This window comes from Apis dorsata, unplaced genomic scaffold, assembly GCF_000469605.1.
Source record: "Apis dorsata unplaced genomic scaffold, Apis dorsata 1.3 scaffold_19, whole genome shotgun sequence".
NCBI lineage: Eukaryota > Metazoa > Arthropoda > Insecta > Hymenoptera > Apidae > Apis > Apis dorsata.
In genome coordinates, this window is record NW_006263321.1 from 405,350 (window position 1) to 425,512 (window position 20,163).

The following is a 20,163-nucleotide window of genomic DNA, read 5'->3' on the forward strand; positions in this document are numbered from 1 at the left end:
TTTACAGATATATTTTATTAATAATAAAATTAATTTATAGTAACCTTCGTATAATATCTTGAAGAGTTGCTGCTACCATAAAATATTCTTGTTTTAGACGTAATTCTTTGCCTTCAAAAAAATTATCATTAGGATATAATACTCTAGAGATATTTTCCGCCAAATTGCGATCTATTACAGCTTGAATATAATCACCATCATTAACTAAAAGAAGAATAATTTGTTTTCATGGTATAATTTTAATTTTTAAGATATAAAATATGATAAAAAAAATTGCCTACAGAATTTCAAATTAAATTCCACAGGAGATTTAGCAGACCACAATCTGAGAGTATTGACAACATTATTTTTGTATCCAGGAACTGGATTATCATATGGCATTGCAAATACAACCTGACCATATGAAAAACATATATTTTTATTTTATTAATAACTTTAACCATTTAACTAGCTTATTTTATTTGTACTGACTTGAGTATTGATCCACTTCTTTCCTTCAGGAGTATCAATCACCTGTCCATAGAAGTTTACTGGAAGCATAAATTCTGGTCTTGCTTTTTCCCATGGATTTCCATAACGTAACCAATCATCTGGTTCTTCCACTTGTTCTCCATTTTTTATTTTTTGTGCGAAAATACCGTATTCATATCGAATACCATAACCATAAGAAGCTAGACCAAGAGTAGCCATGCTATCCAAGAAACAAGCTGCCAATCTTCCTAAACCTCCATTTCCTAAGCCAGCATCCTCTTCAAGCTCTTCAAGCTCTTCTATATCCAAACCCATCTATAATTAATATTAAATATAAAAATATAAAGATATAATTAAAATATAATAATATAATATAATACTTAATTTTTTTATATAATTTTCCTTAAATTTTTTATTAATAATTAATTTTTAAATTTTAATAAGAAATTTTATTTGAAACAAACCTGATACATAGCTTCATCACAAGCACCTTGAATGCCCAAATTAATCATAGTGTTTTGAAGAGTTCTTCCCATGTAATATTCCAAAGATAGATAATAAACTCTCTAAACAGAAAAAAACAGACTAAAGATATATTATAGACTAGGAAAGATAATAATAATATTTTGGAAATTTTTAATTATAAAATAAAATTTTAAAAAATTAGAGATAATCTATTTAAAAATAAATTCAAATATATTCAATTATAAAAAAATATATTCAATTATAATTGGAGAGAAAATTGTATTTATATATAAAAATATACCAAATATTTTTTTAAAGAAATACAGAAAATTTTTTGATTCTAAATGCAATAAAAAAATGATCGATTTCATGTTGCAATGATCTAAATTTAATTTTATTGTATCTTTTCTATATTTATTATGAAATTAATTAATGATTGGATTTTTTATTATGTGGTGATTGATAATCCATTGATAGAAATAAAAATAAATTGAGCAGACATTTTGAAATAATTTGAGAAAGAAATGAAACATAATGCCTAGTTGAAATTGATCTTTATTGCGATCGATGATTACTCCAAAATTTTTCATGTTTAAGAATCGTTTATACCTAATATAATAAAATAAAATAATATAAATAATATTTATAGTTTAAATTATTGATGTTTACTTTTAAAAAAAACTATAATATCCTCATAAAAATTAATAAATATTTGCATAAATAAAAATAAACAAAAATAATAAAAAATTATCTTGGAAAAGATAATAAAGCAAACATTTATCGATTTATTTTATACATATATAAAAAATTTTGAAAATTATAATATTTTACATATAAAATATAATATTGTTTTATTATTTTACAATATTTGTTTCATTTTTTAAATAAAATTTGATTCATTTTTTAACATGAATTTCTCAAATGCGATTGTATATATAAATTTTTAAAATAGTTTATAAAATAATTTTTAAAATAGTTATAAAATAGCTTAGATAGCATTCTCAAAACTTTTGTATAATATAACTTTATCCAAATATAAATCGTAGATAGATTAAACGTGATTTCTTAAACTTTAATAGTCGTATCACGTGATTCATATTATTCAATTTCTGTAATTTAGTGTTATAAATATCTTCATAAAAAAATATTATTTGTGATGCTTTTCATGTTCAATTTTTCTTTATTTCTTTTAATCATATATATAATTACAAATTATTTATGTAATAATATGTTATATTTCTATTCTATTCTATTTTATGTATGTAAATGCTATAATGACATTAATTTTAATTATTAATAATAATTTTCAATCAAAATTTGTGTAGTTGTATAACAATCATAATAGCATTTCTCATTTATATTATACTTATTTTATTTTTGTTCGCCTATTCATACATTTATGAATATGGATCATAGTTCTGTTTTTTTGGCCTCATTTTCTTTGTATCGAATTTTTTTTTTTCAACATTTTTATAATTGAATATATTTATTACTTTTTCCCAATTTTAATTTTATTTTTTTTTCCTTATTTATTATTAATTAAAGATATGTTTTTTCCATCTCATATATTCTATTTTATTCTAAGATTTTCTTTCTTTATTTAAAATTTTATTATTTAATAATTTATAATTTAGTTTTATAATATAATAGTATAATTTCTATTCTTCCATTTTTTCTTTTGTAGTTATTTTTCAAATTTATTTTCGTATTCTTTTGTTTTTTTTATATTTTTAGATTATAATCTAAATATATGAAAAATATGATTTTTTTATAATAATATTTTCAAGAAAATTTATATTTGAATAATTAAAAAAATTATCCAACGATTATAATATTTTATTTAATTTGTTTATTGATAAAAAATAATTATTCTTGATAAATTTAGATAATTAATATAAGTTTAATTACATTAAATTAAATCTTATTATATTATTAAACAAATAATAATTAATAGTAAACAATATATACACAATGTATATATGAAATAATCGTAAATTTGTAAATAATTATTAATAATCTATAGATGTAATTGGAATACTTTCAAAAATTGGTTTTATCTTGACATTGCTTCAAAAGAATGAAAATTGTTTGGCTTGAGACCTCAGGATGAAGCGATTATAAGGCCAACCGAAAATAGACACAACAACATGTTGCATCTTGCATTTTGAAGGTTCATTGCAATATAGTGCTTCTATAAGTATAAATAGTATGCATATAAATGTACTGATCATTATATTAACAAAAATTTAAAAATTTTGTCAGAAATTTTACTTTGCTTAAAAACTTCAATAATCTTATAAAACTTTATCTAATAATGAAATATTTTTATTACGATTAAATATTTATTTTCCTTTTGTTTGTTTTGATTTTCATTATATTTGATTATCAAATAATGTTTATTTATTTTATTTTTATTTATTTATATAATGTTTTATTTATATAATGTTTATTTTATGTTTTATTTAATTTTATTTTAAAAACTTCGTTATCTAATAATGAATATATTTTTATTACGATCAAATATTTATTTTCTATTTGTTTATTTGTTTTAATTTAATATCATACAATGTTTTGCTTCACAATAGTTTAAAGATAAGTTTTCATTGATAAATATGGTCATGAGCTAATTTAAATAATAACTTAAATTAATTGATAATAAGAATAAGTGGAAATTTCTACTTTTCTATCTACTTTTGCATTTTTATTTTAAAATTATCAATTATTTAAATATAATTAATTTAAAGATAATATGAACAAAAAGTAATAAATTAATAATTTTAAAATAATTAAAAAAATATTTAAAAAAAGATAATTTAGCAAGTGAATTCTATTAAAATGCAGAATAAAATTTCGTTCATTGATTCTTTAAATATTATACATAAATAAATAAATAACAATTGCAATGAATATAAGGTAAGTATGAAAATTATACTTACCGGTAATTATTAAATGAATTATATAAGAAAACTGACACTATTAATTATTATAATCATAATTTACATGCATGAAATATTTCATATAATATATAAATTAAATACATAAAGATAGATAAAAATATAATGGCATACTTTTGGATCTTTCTCGTAATAGTATTGTTGAGTGCGTATCCATCTAGAAACTAAATTGTCCTTGACGCTGTGTGCCAAGGCGAAGAAATAATCTCTGCTCGTAGCCACATTACGATCCTTCACAAGGGTGTAATGAAGATGTCTATTGAAAGTTTTCTTGAAATTTCCTACATTTTCCACATCAACAATCCCGCGAACAGATATCTGTTTCCTTTTTTCTTGATCTGTTACTGAAGCTGACATTTCTTTTTAATTATTTTTTTTTCTTAAAATACAGAGCTTATCGATATAAAACTGTTTTGCTTTCAATTTTTGTTATTTTGCTTTTATACAAAATCAACAATTCTAATACTTTAAATTTAATTCAAATTTCTATTATTTTTATGAATTTTTCTTTTATTTGTAAAAATTCCTGTATTAAATTCGTAATTGTTTATTTTAAATTAAATTATAGAATTATTCATTCACAGATAATAATATTCTATATATAATATAATATTTTTATTATTAATTTTGAAAATTGTTAGACACAATGACCGGTTTTCACAACACATGCACAAATACCGGTGCTCCGAAGACCCACACGCTTGTGCTATCCAGAGACGAATAACATGCCTATCTCTGGCAATCTTCGAAGCGGTCACCTTGTATGAAGGTCACGCAGGCGCATTAAAAGTCTTATCTGTCACGTGATGTGTAACGATTATACCGATCGGGTTTTGAAAAATTAAACTTTTCCGCCATCTATAGTGATTTTTTGATATTGGTTTATCTCTTCATTACCATTTTTAATTAACAATGTATGAATAATTTTAATATAAGTATTCTATTTTTCTTTTAAATTATAAATATATTCTTTTAAAATAATTTACTATATATATCTAATTACTATTTTAAATAAGATAATATTTCGATTTGTTTTAAATATCTTAAAGGATATAAAGAAAGCATATTTTGTGATTCAGTGTCTTGTTTAATATAATTTATTTATAAATTAATCGTGCGGATGCAGATGCAATAATGAAAACGTCAATAAGCGATACGCGTATTACAATTTGCATTCTGAAAAAGATTCTTCTTCTTCCGTTTCTATCTATTTTTTTCGCATTCCTTTCCCATTATAATCGTCTTTTTTAGAGACGTCATATTTGAAAATGTAATGATACTCAATTAAATTTCATCGATATTTTATTAAATCGTATTCATCGTAAGGAATTATATGTATGAATTTTTATAGTTCGATACATTGATCAATGATGCAATACGATTTAAAAAATATGAATAAAATTTCAGGTATCCGCAATTTTGTTTCGAACGATATAATAAAAATTCGCAATTCAGCCAACAACTTTCCATTGTAATGTTTAACGATATAGTTACACTTAATAATATGATAGCGATAATTATATTACTCGAAGAAAAAATCTTCGAAAACGCCGAAGAGGAAACGGCGCTACTTTTTTTATTCTCATATACACAACATACATACGCACAGATACAAATACACGCACGCGCATGTTCAACTATTTTCTTTTTTTAATAATTATGTAATGAGCGATATTACAGAATCATTTGATATGCGGACCCATTTATGATTTTCAAAAACTTAATTTTTTTTATTTTTTATAGATTAAAATCGTATTGCTGCCATAAAGATTTATATCTTCAAGATATTTAATATTATCAAATATGAAAATAAATCTATTCATAAGATTCAAATTGACAATGAAAATATTATGTTAATACATTATTTGTAATCTATATTATACAACAATTAAGCTTTTTTTCAAAAGTAATTTTTTATCAAGCATATACATATATTTCCACTAAAGACTTATAATTATTTACTCAATCAATCAGGCTGAAACAAACTTCTTAAAATATTATTTTAAAGAAATAAAAATTAATTCATTTCTCAAATTATAATTTTTTAAATCTGATATAAATTAATTGATTTTTAATCCTCAATAAAATTTAATTGAACCATATATAAATTTCTATGTATAAATTTTATATAAATAAAATCTTAAAATTTTAGATACATATATTAAAAATCAATTTTAATTAAATTTATTATTTAATTTTTAATTAAATAATATTAATACATTATATAGCGTTATTTAAAAAATAATTTAAAACGCACAATACTCATAACAATATTTTTAAAAACAAATAACAAATTTCGTCTTTTTTTATTCTTTCATTTTTTTTTCCTTCTTTTTCACATGCACAGAATCATATGTGCATTTTCTTTCTTTATGAAGAATTGATTTTATGTCAATTAGTTATGCATAAAGCAAAATTTATGCATATTTATTAATATTTTTAAAGATTATAATTAATTGTTATTTTTAATAACTATTTTTTTCGTTGCTTATTTTTTTTAAGTGAAATTTTAAAAGTAGTAAAAACTAAGAGATATTTGCTGAAACAATAAAAATTCATGATTTATATTTACAATTATATAAATTTAATTTTTTGATATATCTTATTTTGATATAATATAACCATAAATAAGTGCATATATTTTAAGTAATAAATTTAAACATATTTTGTACAAATATTAAACAAATATTATACATATTATAAATAAAAATTTTTTGAAAATACCAATCATCATTGAAAAATGATAAAAATTGATAATTGGTAATTATAAAATTAACAAATTTTATTAAAGGAACAAAACTACAAATAGATAAGGAGAATATGGACTTATATAAACTGAAAAAAATGTAACTATATATAAGTGTATAAAAATCTAGGAAACTGATCTAAATTTTTATACTAAAAAAAAATAATGAAAATATTATAGAATAATATCATTATAGAAATTTTTGTTAAAAAAAAAATATTAATATAAATTTTAAATCAGTTTCCTCTAACGAAATTATTTAAATTTTTCAAAATAAATAAAATTTATTGAAAACAAAAAGAATTTCCATTTATCTTTAAACTACTTATATTATTTCATTCTTAATATTTTAATATAATTTTAATGTAATCTATTATTGTCACACGTTCAATGTGTGCATATTTTATATAATATTATAAATTAAAAAATCTTACATTACAATTTTATTATAAAACTCAAGCTTAAAGAATATGAATGCAAATTTGAAATTTCTAAAATTTCTAAAAGAGAAAAATAAAGCAATGTATTATAAAATTATTTTAATTCTATTTACATACCTGATTTTAATTATAAAAAATTTTTAAGAATAAAAAATTGAATTTTTCATAAAGTGTTTTGAATAAATGAAAAAGAAAGAAAAATAAGAAAATATAAATTTCAAAGCAAAAAATTAAAGATTAGGAGAAAAAAAAATGTATCTTTGTGCTAAAGATATTTTTCAATAATTATATATAATGAAAAAAATTTACTGAAAAATAAACAATTAATTAAAATTAATTTTAATGGGACCGCATATCATTTTGTAAACAAGAAATATCAGTTCGGAATGGTATGGGAAAGTGCGAGGAAAAAACAAAAAATAGAAGGAAAATCGGAAAACCCTTAGATACACGCATTGCACCGTTCATGATTTTTGCAGAGTACACCAAAGGGTTCTATTCGTCTCCCTTATCGCAAATTAATATAATCGCTAAATGTTACTTCTTTCCGTTTATTTCGATTAATAGGGATTTGTAGATCCAAAAAAGGAATACTCGTTTTACGACATCATCAGACATTAAAATCCAATTGTCGAGTTTTTTCCTTTATATTACCTTGTGATCTTTTCTCGTTTTTCTTTCTTTAGAAGCCGTTACCCTATTCACATTTCAATTTTCTTGCACTTTCAGAAATACTTCTCATTTTATATAACACTATTTTTTCTTCTTTCTTTTTTTTTCATATACATATATTCAATGCTTGTTCATTACATTTTCTTTGCAAGCCATGCTTCTATTGTAACTACTTTTTTTTTATCATTTTTTATTTCGGTACATAGGAATTTCAGAATTAAAAAAAATTATCCTGTTTTTAAACCTTATAACGCTAAGAACATCTTTTATTTCCGTGAATCATTTATAATATATGTTATAATATATTATATAATATATATCATAATATTATAATATAATAAAATATATACATATTATAATATTATATTATATCATATAATATCATAATATTATTATAAATTAATAAGTTTTTTCAGCGTTCTTTTTTTCAACATTGGCATAACATTTCATTTTGCTGTTCATTTTATCTATTCTGCATTTTCTTGTAAATATTTCTTTCTCGTCATTTCTTTAAACTCTATATGTTTTGTTTTCTATCTTTTTTAAATTTCTTTTTTTTTTATAATCATTTCCATTCTTTTGTATAACTGTTCTTTTTTTCATTCTTGCGTGGATTTTGCAAGTATCCGGCAAATTCGCTTAAATTTCTTTTGTTCCCGCGTGGTGGTAAACTTTCATATTTATTCTTCTTTCTTTGGTTCTTTCTTGCCAAATGGTATCGCAGCTTTCACTCTAAAACAATTAAAATATAAGTTCTTAGAAAATTTAAAATCATTTTTTCAAAATATTTTTATTTTTTTTTTCAATGACAAATACATGTAAAATACATCTTCTAATTTATCTATATATGTATAAACATAAATATACTTAAAAGAATTAAATCTCTACTTCATTGAAACTGATTTAAGATATTATTTTAATATATTTTATATCGTGACGAACATTTATTATCAATGCATTAATTATTAATTACATAAAAAAGATTTAAATATCAATCAATATTTATATATATAATATATAAATATATAAACTATATTTATATATTTTATACAATAAATTTCTGACTACAAATAAAATATATGCCATTTTTCAAGTAGGAAAATTTTCAATGAATATAATACAATATCATATCATATCCTACTTTATTTAATGAGAAATATTTTAATAAATTTTGTATTATTTTATTAAGATTAAATATTAAAAATTCATTTGATAAGAACAATTCAGCGTTTTATAGACACAAAACTTTTATTATTTTTATTGTGAAATATTGATATTTATTATTTAATGAAGTGTACTTACTTAGCAGTGAGCTCATTGATCTTGCTTTGTACCAATGCTAAATTCTGATCTATTTGTGATTTATTTGTCTCATAGACCTTCGGTAATGTAAATAAGGCGATTACTCCTGTAAAAAGTAATGATTAAATCGAATATAATCATATAATTTTTCAAAACTCATTTTTATTTAAATAATTATATAATGGCATAAATATGCTGTTTAATTACAAATTTTGTTTTTTGTTATATTGAATATTTCGTTGAGTTATCATTCTTATAAATATTTCTAAACGAATATATGATTTTGTTGTGTACAAGCAAAAAAAAAAAAAAATTAAGAATATTTCGCTCAAAATTATTTTATCTATAAATATTCATTGGAAAATTATATATACTTAATTTTTTATAAAATATAATTATTATATTATAAAATATTGAAAATTATTTAAAAAATATACAGATAATGATAATGATAAAATTTACCAATTATAATTAGAGTCATGCCATTAAACCAAGAACCCACATAAGTGAGGCACCAAAGAAGGACACCAAATTTCAAAGAATCGACAAAATCTTCAACAAGAAAGAGCCTACGAAGTTCACAAACTGCTGCATTTAAGTGTGCGACAGCCACATCCGCTACTTCATGCACCTTCTCCGCAGGCAATGTTAAGTCCATTTCCAAAATATTTCTAAAATTATAAATGTTAATATTTTAATTCATTTCTAATTTTTTTTTCTCTAAAAAGATAAAGAAAAAATATTATATATTTCAAATTTGTATAAAATAAAAAATTTATTTCTTATTAACTTTTATCTTTTTAAAAATATGATACTTGCTGGAAAGGATGCCCATCGGAAGTCTTCTGAATAGCTTGAAGGATGGTATTGTGAATCCTAAAAGCAATGGTACCAGTGAGGATAAGAAGAGATAAATAAGCAAGAACGCTTATCAAACTGAAGTAGGCCAACGAGAGAAGCACGCCAAGTATGCAGCCGAACACGGGGCCTGATTTCTTTGGATCACGCCAATAAATTAAAGCTGCCACTAAAATAGAAAAATACATCACTATTAGAAACTTCAAACTTACAATTACCATACTTTTATTATGTAATCTATACACTTTTCAAACTCCTATTAATTTACAAATAGTACAAGTAGTCACATATAAAGCAATAACAATGAAATAATATTCTTATTTCAATATTCAGAATAATTTTCATAGATTGTATAAAATTATATACATATACAGAGTGATATTTGATAAAATTATCTTAGAAATATAAACTCCGTATTTAGATATAATTTATTTCCAACTAAAATCAACAAAATCCAATTAAAATGTTGAGACAAGTTCAATGATATATCATTCAAGATATTGATCAAAATGATAAAAATCCTAATAATTTTATAATAGTTATAAAAATTCCGAAAATTTCAAATATCATTTAATACAAAATAAATCGAATTTTTTTATCCTGATATTTTTCTATAGACACGTGCTCCTGAACCATATGTTAATGAAAATAATCAGATCAATCTCTTTCAAAGAAGAGAGATAAACTCACCGCTATTTCTATCGGGTAACTCCTCGACAGGTATTCTTGAATTATTTCTTCGCACCATTTTCAACTAACGAGAGAAGAGGCTACGTTATAAAAGAAATTGAAAGCATGGAAAGCTAAGCAAGAACTGCCACCTCTTTCCACGGTTTCGTTCGCGCATGGAACTCTACATATCTTAGTAATATTAAAGAGATATGTGATATGCAAGAATGAGTAAAGTGGGAGAGGGAAATAGAAACCAACAAAATGAAATAAAAGAAAGAAAAAAGAACCAGTAGAACAACTGGAAAAATAAAATAAGCATTACAATGAAAAAAAAATATTTTCTACTATTTATAAATAGTATATAATATAAATATAATATGATTTAATGATTTTTTTAAATAACTAATTAATTTAATTTGTGTAATATTCGATATTTAGTATTGTATTATTTTATTTTTTTCAGGTCTTGAACATGTCTTATATTTTTCATGATTATTAATGATAAAATTTTTATTATATTCTATAGTTTGTAATTAAAAGTTAAGAAATATATTATAAATTTATAATTTTATAATGTATATATATATATATAAAATTATTAAGAATTAATGCATGGAAGAATTCAAAAATTTAGATAATAAAACTAATTATACTCTAATTAAATATTTGAGAAATAATGATTGATGCGACTAATTGTGGATAGCCTTGAATGAACCTAATAATAGAAATTCTCAAATTTTGCTGTCGGCTTTGTCTCTAATCCAAAAAAGATGTTCTATTAAATTGTTTCCAAGGCCTACTCAACATCGTACAATTCTGCCAAACAAATTTATGTCATTTGTCCCAATTTTTAATCGAATTCTATTTGATTGAAAGTTGAATAATTTTATATCATTTAAATTCATAAAAAAAATTAAAGTGATATAAAAATAAAAAAGAAAGATTCAACGTTTCATTGTATGAAACACTCATTTAAAATATTGATATATATTATTTTGTATTAAAATATTGATAATACATATGTATATTATATTTTTTATATTTCTTGATAAATATAAATTATTTCAAGTATTTCTTAAAACTATTTATTAAAATTATTTAGCACTATAAAACTTTCAATATTATCAATTTTACTATTTTATAATTTAATATTTTATAAGATTAATTTGTCATTATTAATATACAAATAAATAATCATCATAGTTTATCACTTCTCTTTTAAAAGCAATGCCCTCAAAGTGAAGATAAAGAATCGATGACATATATCAAGTAGAAAACTGTATGGAAAACTATGATACGCCATGGAAGTATATGTACAAGTTCTACCATATGAATCTTAAAACTTCAATATATTCTAAGCATTTATTATATCATAATCAAGTTATTGCTCTTGTCAACTGACGGTTTTTTATTGAATAATATTAAAGAATAAATGCATTAAAATATTCATTAAATATAAAAATGTTATATATTATATTTATTATATTTAAAATAAAATAATAAAAATTGTAAAATTTAATATCTTTTTAACGATTAAAGAATGTACAAAAAATAAATTTTTAGATTGAATTTTAATAAAATAATTACCAATAATTTTTTGCTAAAAAATTTACAAGATTTTTAAAGTTAAAGCCTCATTAATATATACTTCTTTTATTTTTTTTTTAATATTTTATTTCAACTTAAATATATTTTGTATTAAATATATAATATATAATATTATATAATATTATATATAATAATATATATAATAATATAATAATAAATTTAATATAATAATATATATAATATATAATATTATATTAAATATATAATATATTTCTTCAATAACTTATTAAAAATACCACACTATGATTCCAAAAGATTTACTGAATATAATATTTATCAAACAATTGCTATATGATATTTTCTAAAAATCAAATAATATACAAAATATTAAAGTTGATTTAATTCATTTAATTGTTTACATCTTCAAATGGATCGAATTATTAAAGAGGTTCAATCAGAGTCAAGAGTTGGAGCAGATTCAAATATGAAGAAAAGTTTACTAGAGCATAAAAGATAGAGATACATCGTCTATGAGCATCACGTGTCGAACGAGGAGGATAAAGGGAAACGGTCGGGTGCGGTTTGGTGGTAGAAAATCAATAAGTTGTCTCCGGTAGTGCGACGCCCGGCGTCGCAGTGTCGGCCATTGCCTCTATCCCTTTTACTATTCTCAGAAATACACCTGTCAATTGGTATTCTATCCTTGGTGAATTCACCCTTTATTGACCCTTCATTATTTCTTTTCTTCTATGAGAAATTATATACTATAAAGATTCTAAATTACAATTTTCTCTTTATTATCATGTTGCACATTAAGCTTCTTTAATTATTTAGAATAACTAATAACTATTAACTAGCTAACTATTCTAGAAAGTTATTGTTTTCTTGAACTCTATTTTAATAATATAAAATAGAAATAAATTTTCAGAATAATATGTAATGATTTGTGACATTTATCTTAAAATTAAAATATCTAATTTGCAATTTTTTTAAATATATACATTATTATAACGAATATTTAAATAAAAATTATTAATTTTGTAAATAAAAATCTTTTAGCATACATTTTTATTAATTACAAAAACAAAAAATATAAAATCTGTTTAAATAATTTTGATAGTTCTAATAATGAGATTTTAGTGCCAATTTCCTATTGATTGTTGATAATTCCAAATAAAATCTAATATTTAAGTAAAATTTATATCAATACTAAGGAAAACATCTTTTTAAATAACAATAGAATGATTTTTTTTTCGATTTTTTCGAGAAAAAATTATTAAGTATAATTATTAAATATATATAAAAAAAAATATTCTTATTTTCAGTTTTAGATAAAATTATTGCATTGCGACAATAGAGTGATGAGAAATGAGAAATAAAAGAAAAATTTCTTGAATCAGAAATGATTTTCACAATAAAATTTAACAAAGAATTCGATTTTTTTGGCGAATTGGATCACATCCAAGCTCTAAAAGTAACAACTGTTTCAAAGAAAACAGTGTAATGCTTCAATCTTTGGAGGTACTTTGGATAAGAGTAAAAAATTTCTAAGAAATTTTTCTGATTATTCATAGTAATCTTTAGAAAATCACTCTTATCAATCAAAAAATTTCTACAATTAACAACAATTTATTTTTTAAATAATTATTATTAATATTTTCGGAATATTATTATCTAATTTTATTATAATCTATTCTCAAAATCTTAATTTATAATAAAGATAATTGATTAAGTTTTTTTAAAAAACTTTTAATCAATTTCTAACCAAATAAAAAAAATCTCTTTCGTTATCATTATTTATTCTTAAAAAAAAAAAAAAATCTTTAATAATATCCTGAAGATTACATCTTAAGAATATCTCTATACCATAACCAATCTTAGCCTAGTTTTACACACTAGAAAAAATCATTAACATTTCTAAAAATTCCCTCTCTAAATTTTTGACATAACTGCGTCTGCGCAGTAAAGTTAAACTGGCAGTCTGTCAATGTTCACAACCAGCATATATCTGCCATCGAATTGATTCAGATTCGTTTCAGCATCTACTCACGTTCCTCCCTCGTGATGGCCATGTTTCTATCCGCTGGTTATACACTTATCCCTTCCTTAGATCTCGCGCAACACAAGAGAGAAAAGAGAAGAACACTAGCGGCGAACACTATAAACTCGTATTTTACCGATTATGAGAAATTAACTCAAAAAATTCTAGTAGAAACACGGTACACACTCTCTGGTAGACATAGATACTGTGGACTCGCCGAAGAAAAAGCGAGAGTTCCCTTCGAGATTTCTGGCAGAGCACCAACAGCCTCGAACCCGGCTGGATACTATATTTAACTTCGGCTATGGTCGCCAACCATCTCCGGCTTTTTTGGATTCTAACCGCGGCACGAATTCATTCGATTGAAATTTTAATGAAAAGAGAAGGGAAAAGAGAAGGGAAAATCACTCTGGAAAATTTTAACAACGTTTCTTCGAACGAAGATATATGGATGGATAGATGAACAGAGCGAACGAGAGAATATCTGAGAAAAAAAATAAAATTGCTCATTTGGCTGAGACTTAAATTGGTATTCGAGTGGACATTGTCTTGATTCGATGATTGAAACATTCATTCAGTTGTTCTGAATAAGTTGGAAACGAGTACTCTAGTTAAATATATTTTAAGATTTGTTTTTAGAATACATCACACAATATGTCATGATTTTTACGACGAATAGAGATTCAATAGAATTGTCTTATAAGTGTTTCAATTCAAAATTATTCTAATGTTATTGTTAATCTCTTAAAAAATTAACGGAATATCCATTAAATATTTAAATTCTAATTCGAATCTATTTGAAAATACAATGAATTAAAATTTATGAATAATGAGATGGACAATTGGCAAAGTTTATTCTAAGTTTACTCTAAATCTCTATTTCACAAATTATCAATACAAAAATTGTTCTCTTATCTATCTTTTCCAATACAAAGTTGCAAATCAAAAGGAAGGAATAAGTAGCATACTCGTAACATTATCCATAGTCAGAAAGTTAATCATAATACAGAATTTAATACTCGAGAAACAAATCCATTTTTCCTGTGCAACGTTTTGTTCAAGTGTTGGGATTACTGTATAAACAAGATTGAATTATCATAACGAAAGACAGATCATCGAACCTTGGAAGATCAATATAATTTTAATATCATCTCAAATGCAAGTTTTCAACAATTGACACATTTTCTCGATACTCTTTGCAAGGTACTTGACCCATACACATATACATATGTACGAACTGCTCTCGTTTCAATCTTCAAAGGGAAAATCAATATTACACTCGAGGGAACAAAAAAGCCAGATTTTAAGTAGCATCTACAAACTACCGATGGAGTCGATTTTTCTGAAATTACAATGAGATCTATATCAAATAGAATTGAAAGTATTTGAAAGTTTTAGATCATATTCCATTTTATACTATTAAATGTAAATGAATTTTATAATTTTGGATGATATTGAAAATGATCTATTACATATTTCTCTATTAAAATATGCATTTAATAATTTATAAAATTGAAATGAGATGATTATTTGTTATACAAAATATCTTATGCACATTATAATTGATTATGCAAATTTTTTAAACGCATTGTGCATATTTTCTTGCAATAAGTGCTTCAATTTGAAAACTAAAAACACTTTCAATTTTGAACGAAGAAATTAAAAACGGAGATCAGTCGATGACCTCAACTTTCAAATCATAATATATTATAGTATTATATTTAGAGCTTTATTTGCACTAAGATATGTATATTGGATCACAAAGAAGCAATAATTGACAATATCTTTAAAAGGAAATTTGATGAAAGTAGTCTATTGTATCATCAAAGTGGTATCTTTATAGTTGCTTTTACGCTTTGAAAACATCATTACTAAATTCTACGAGAGTTATGTTTCAGAAATTTATGGATAATGATATTGCATATAATTAATTTTTTCATAAGATAGCAATTTTCGAAAATTTTACTACAATTCCATTTTCATTGTTTGATTTAAAATAATTGCTTTTCTAAAAATTAAATTGTCTTCGAGATTTAATGTTAAATTATGAGCCAATAATCAAAGAAAAAAAACACAATACAAGAATGTTTAATAATAGATGTTTAATAATTAATAGTCGATATAATAATCTTGTCGAATAAGGAGTGTAGCTGGTACAAAGATCGAACAAAACTCATGGTAATTTATGTAGTATAGATCTGTGAGTTACTTATATTTACACTATTCATTGTTCAGTATATCATTAATTTTCGCAGATTTCTGTTTAACTAAATTTAAATAAATTTAATAAGAAATCAAAAACTTGACTTGTCTCAACATAATTTTATATTTTTTGACAAAACTTCTCTCAATTTTTCCAATTTATTCGTATTAGATAACATAATTGACATTAAAATCTTAATTTTTTTTCCATTAAAGACATTTTTTATATTTACTATATTTATTTATAGGAGTATTTCTATAAGCTCTAAGTGGGTCATCCTATATACAATAAATATCTCAGCCAGAGTTTTTTTTGCTTTACATCTATTTTATATTTATTATATATAAATCAAGTATACACTCATTCTTCGATTCATACAAAAAGTATAATTTGTCTGATTATGATTTTTTATTAAATTTATGATATATAAATTGCAAAGTCATATTAAGATAAATTATTTTATTTTTATCTCTTTTGAAAAATAATAATTATAAAATAGATATTTTTATGATTAATTTTGATTAATTTCTTTTTTTAAATAAATGCTTTCTCGCACATCTGTATTTATATATAAATAATAATTCGAATATAACGAAGAATGAGTGCAAATATAGATATATGTTATATAGATATATGTATGATTGCAAATATAGATATATAACAAAAAAAATTTAATAAAATAAAAAATACATATAAAATATAAAATTGTTGAACACATAGAAATAAATTGATAGACATCGACATCGAATTTGATATCTTACCTTTTGGATTGAGTCTATCAGGATTAAACCATGCGTCTGTAAAGAACAGAATCGAAGTATGTTAGTATAATTGGTTAATATAATTCTATATAAACTACTCTACAATGATCTGTGAGAAATTAATGAATTAAAAACAGAAAAAAAAAAAATTTTTAATGCTGTGTAATAAAAAATAACGATGCTATAAAATTAATCTTACTAATATTAGTATTCGTCAAAGAGAATAATAATAGATATAAATTGAAATGACTTTCAATTAATATCGTTGGATGAAAAATGAAAACAAAATAATAAAGTTAATTTAGTATTTTATAGTAACATTGTATTCTGAATACAAATTTTTGAAATATTATGTATAATTTATATTTAACAATCTTTCGTTTAAAAAAAATATAAAATAAAATTTAGAATTCAAATCAGAACCTAAAAACTGTTATAATATCGAAGCGGTTATGAAGAATTTTTATTCTGAATAACTGTTATATGATTGTACCGAAATTTCAAACCATATTTGTTCTGATTTCGATCCTTATTTCGATTCGCATATCGATTCTTGAACAGTTATTTTTTCGATTCCATATCGGTTTCAAAACTTATGTACAATCGATTTTTATTCATAGAATTTACTTTTTTGTTTTGCATATGTAAATAATATGTACGTGAAAAAATTATATATTTTATATTAAAAACTCCATTCATAATTTTTGTTATATAACACGTATAGGATACAAATTGAAATGAAGAGTGTTTCGTAATGAAATAATTTGATTATATAGTGAAACTTATTAGTAATTTAATTAAAAATGTTTTAAAAAATTTTGATAAATATATATATATAATTTTATCAAACCGCTTGATATGTAAGAGATATATATGTAGATTGTTATCTAATGTACAAATATAAAAAACGTAAAATCATAAGGCATTATTCAATTTAAAATTATTTGAGGAAAGTTGTTATTATATGTGTTCATTCACTATCAATGTTTAATATTAAAAATTCATAGATGTATCAAATTCTCGTTCATTTTAATATTTTGTGAATGCATTTATATTCTGTAATTTCTTTTTTCCTTTTAATGATTTAATTATTTGTTTTATTTGCTTTCTTTAGTTATATAATGTCAATCGTAATTTGATTAAATAAAATATCCTTTATGTCAAATGAATTTTATTTTAACTATTAAAAAAGGAACATATATTCGATTTATACGAATAAAAATATTTTTTAATATATAAATTGGATATTATTTATAAGATTTTTTAAGCGATTTTTTTTTAGAAGAAAAAATGATGCTTTTAAATAGTAAATGATTGACAGCACTTGATGTAATTAACGTACCGGAGTATATTGCGCAATCTTTAACCTCGAATTCTAACTTGGTATCTATGAACTTCAATCGAATAATTTTTAAAATTTATATTCGTGATTTTCTTCGATAATTAATATTTTTTATCTCAATATCTATATACTTCAATCGAATGATTTTTAAAATTCGTATTCTTGATTTTCTTCAATAAATAATATTCTCCTATCTCGATATCTATATATTTCAATCTAATGATTTTTAAAATTCGTATTCGTGATTTTCTTCGATAAATAAAACTTTGAATTTGTTTACAGACATTGTTTACACAATTATATATTTTTTATTTTTTATAAATCCATAATCCGAAAACTAGAATTAAACAGTTGTTTGATAAAATTTATGTAATAAAATATTTTTTTTTTTAAAATACAATTTCTTAATAACATGAGACCACGTTTATTTAAACGAATTTAAAAAATAATTTTTTTATTTTTTTAGGATTAGTTCAATTATAATTTTTTTGTGATTATTGTCAATCAAATATATAAATTAAATAATAAAAAAATCATATCAATTTATATAACGATATAAAATTTCTTTGCGATATAAAGTTATTTAAAAAATCAAATTATTGATGTTATTTTATGATAAGATAATTAAATTATTAAATAATAAACAATAAATAAAAGTATCATTTTTAAAATTATTATGATTTACTCTTTAATTATTTATTTTTATTTCTAAATATGAAAAATAATTTTTCAATTTTTTTTAATACATTTTTTAATACATTTATCGATATATAAAATAAGCAATTGATAAGGTAATAACATCTTTTAAGCAATGAGTATATATTTGTTCCATATTTTTAGGCATATTAGAATTATCTATTCGGATATTTCTTTTTCCTCTTTTTGTTATCAAAAATTGCTATTTACAATGTAGAATGTACAATATATTTATAAAAACCGATAGTTGACGATCAATAATCCTCTTGCAAATCGCGTTTCTTCTGCGCATGTCAGATAGTCGATGCACCCGGATCTATATAATTATCTATTTTTTATCTTTTTTTTTGTGCTTTCTTTTTACTTACTTTTTTCTTGATAATGTATATAATTTATATTTCAACGAAAACAATCAGGTTTCTGCGATAAGAGCAGCCATTTATATTCTAAAGTTAAGCAATTTTTCCCTTCTTTTATAATCTGTTAATTTGTTTTTTAGAAAATAAATTTTAAGATCAAGAGAAAATAAAATTTTTAAAAGCATAATTAAAATAACTAGCTTTATAAAATATCCAAATTAAAATAAAATCAATGAGTTAAGAATAATAATTTGTAAAAAAATATATTAATAGAAAGTATACAGAAATAATATCATAGTATATTTATGTGTATATTTCTCCTCTTTTATAAGCAAGAAAGAAAGCTTTTTAAAGTACAATAGATCATATATTATATATGTATTATATAATTTTTTTTAATTAAATTAATTTTATCAAATTTTATTATATTTACTAATCAATTTTAATTCTAAATATGATTAAAATGAATTTTAATCCTTTTTAATTTTTTTTCATGAAAACGTAAAAATATTAAAATTGAAATATTAAAAAATACTATAATTATTTATAATAAAAAATAAAAAATATGAATTTATAATAATAAAAATAATACAAAAATATATTTATCAATATATATATATATATATATATATA

At 21.8% G+C, this 20,163-nt stretch overlaps 2 protein-coding genes across 9 annotated transcripts in view; both read right to left on the minus strand.

Moving 5' to 3' along the window:
* The window catches only part of LOC102674773 (glycogen phosphorylase), a 7,516-nt gene extending 2,785 nt beyond the window's left edge, over nucleotides 1–4,731 (minus strand). The window contains exons 1-5 of the mRNA XM_006607809.2: nucleotides 4,005–4,731; nucleotides 936–1,037; nucleotides 472–786; nucleotides 282–393; nucleotides 45–204 (exon numbers count right to left, since the gene is read on the minus strand). Coding sequence (XP_006607872.1) covers nucleotides 45–204; nucleotides 282–393; nucleotides 472–786; nucleotides 936–1,037; nucleotides 4,005–4,247 — 932 coding nt within the window. The 5' untranslated portion in view covers nucleotides 4,248–4,731. The remainder of the gene's footprint in view (nucleotides 1–44; nucleotides 205–281; nucleotides 394–471; nucleotides 787–935; nucleotides 1,038–4,004) is intronic.
* Nucleotides 4,732–7,616: 2,885 nt separating this feature from the next.
* The window catches only part of LOC102674902 (reticulon-1-A), a 16,988-nt gene continuing 4,441 nt past the window's right edge, over nucleotides 7,617–20,163 (minus strand). For 3 of the 8 annotated variants that reach the window (XM_006607811.2, XM_006607810.2, XM_006607813.2), the window contains 5 exons: nucleotides 17,134–17,169; nucleotides 9,870–10,077; nucleotides 9,513–9,721; nucleotides 9,051–9,156; nucleotides 7,617–8,480 (listed from right to left, as the gene is read on the minus strand). In XM_006607811.2, coding sequence (XP_006607874.1) covers nucleotides 8,429–8,480; nucleotides 9,051–9,156; nucleotides 9,513–9,721; nucleotides 9,870–10,077; nucleotides 17,134–17,169 — 611 coding nt within the window. In that variant the 3' untranslated portion in view covers nucleotides 7,617–8,428. Of the gene's footprint in view, nucleotides 8,481–9,050; nucleotides 9,157–9,512; nucleotides 9,722–9,869; nucleotides 10,078–10,598; nucleotides 10,663–14,178; nucleotides 14,446–17,133; nucleotides 17,170–20,163 lie in introns of those variants that run through there. The other 5 variants (XM_006607812.2, XM_006607815.2, XM_006607814.2 and 2 more) reach the window with 4 other exon arrangements.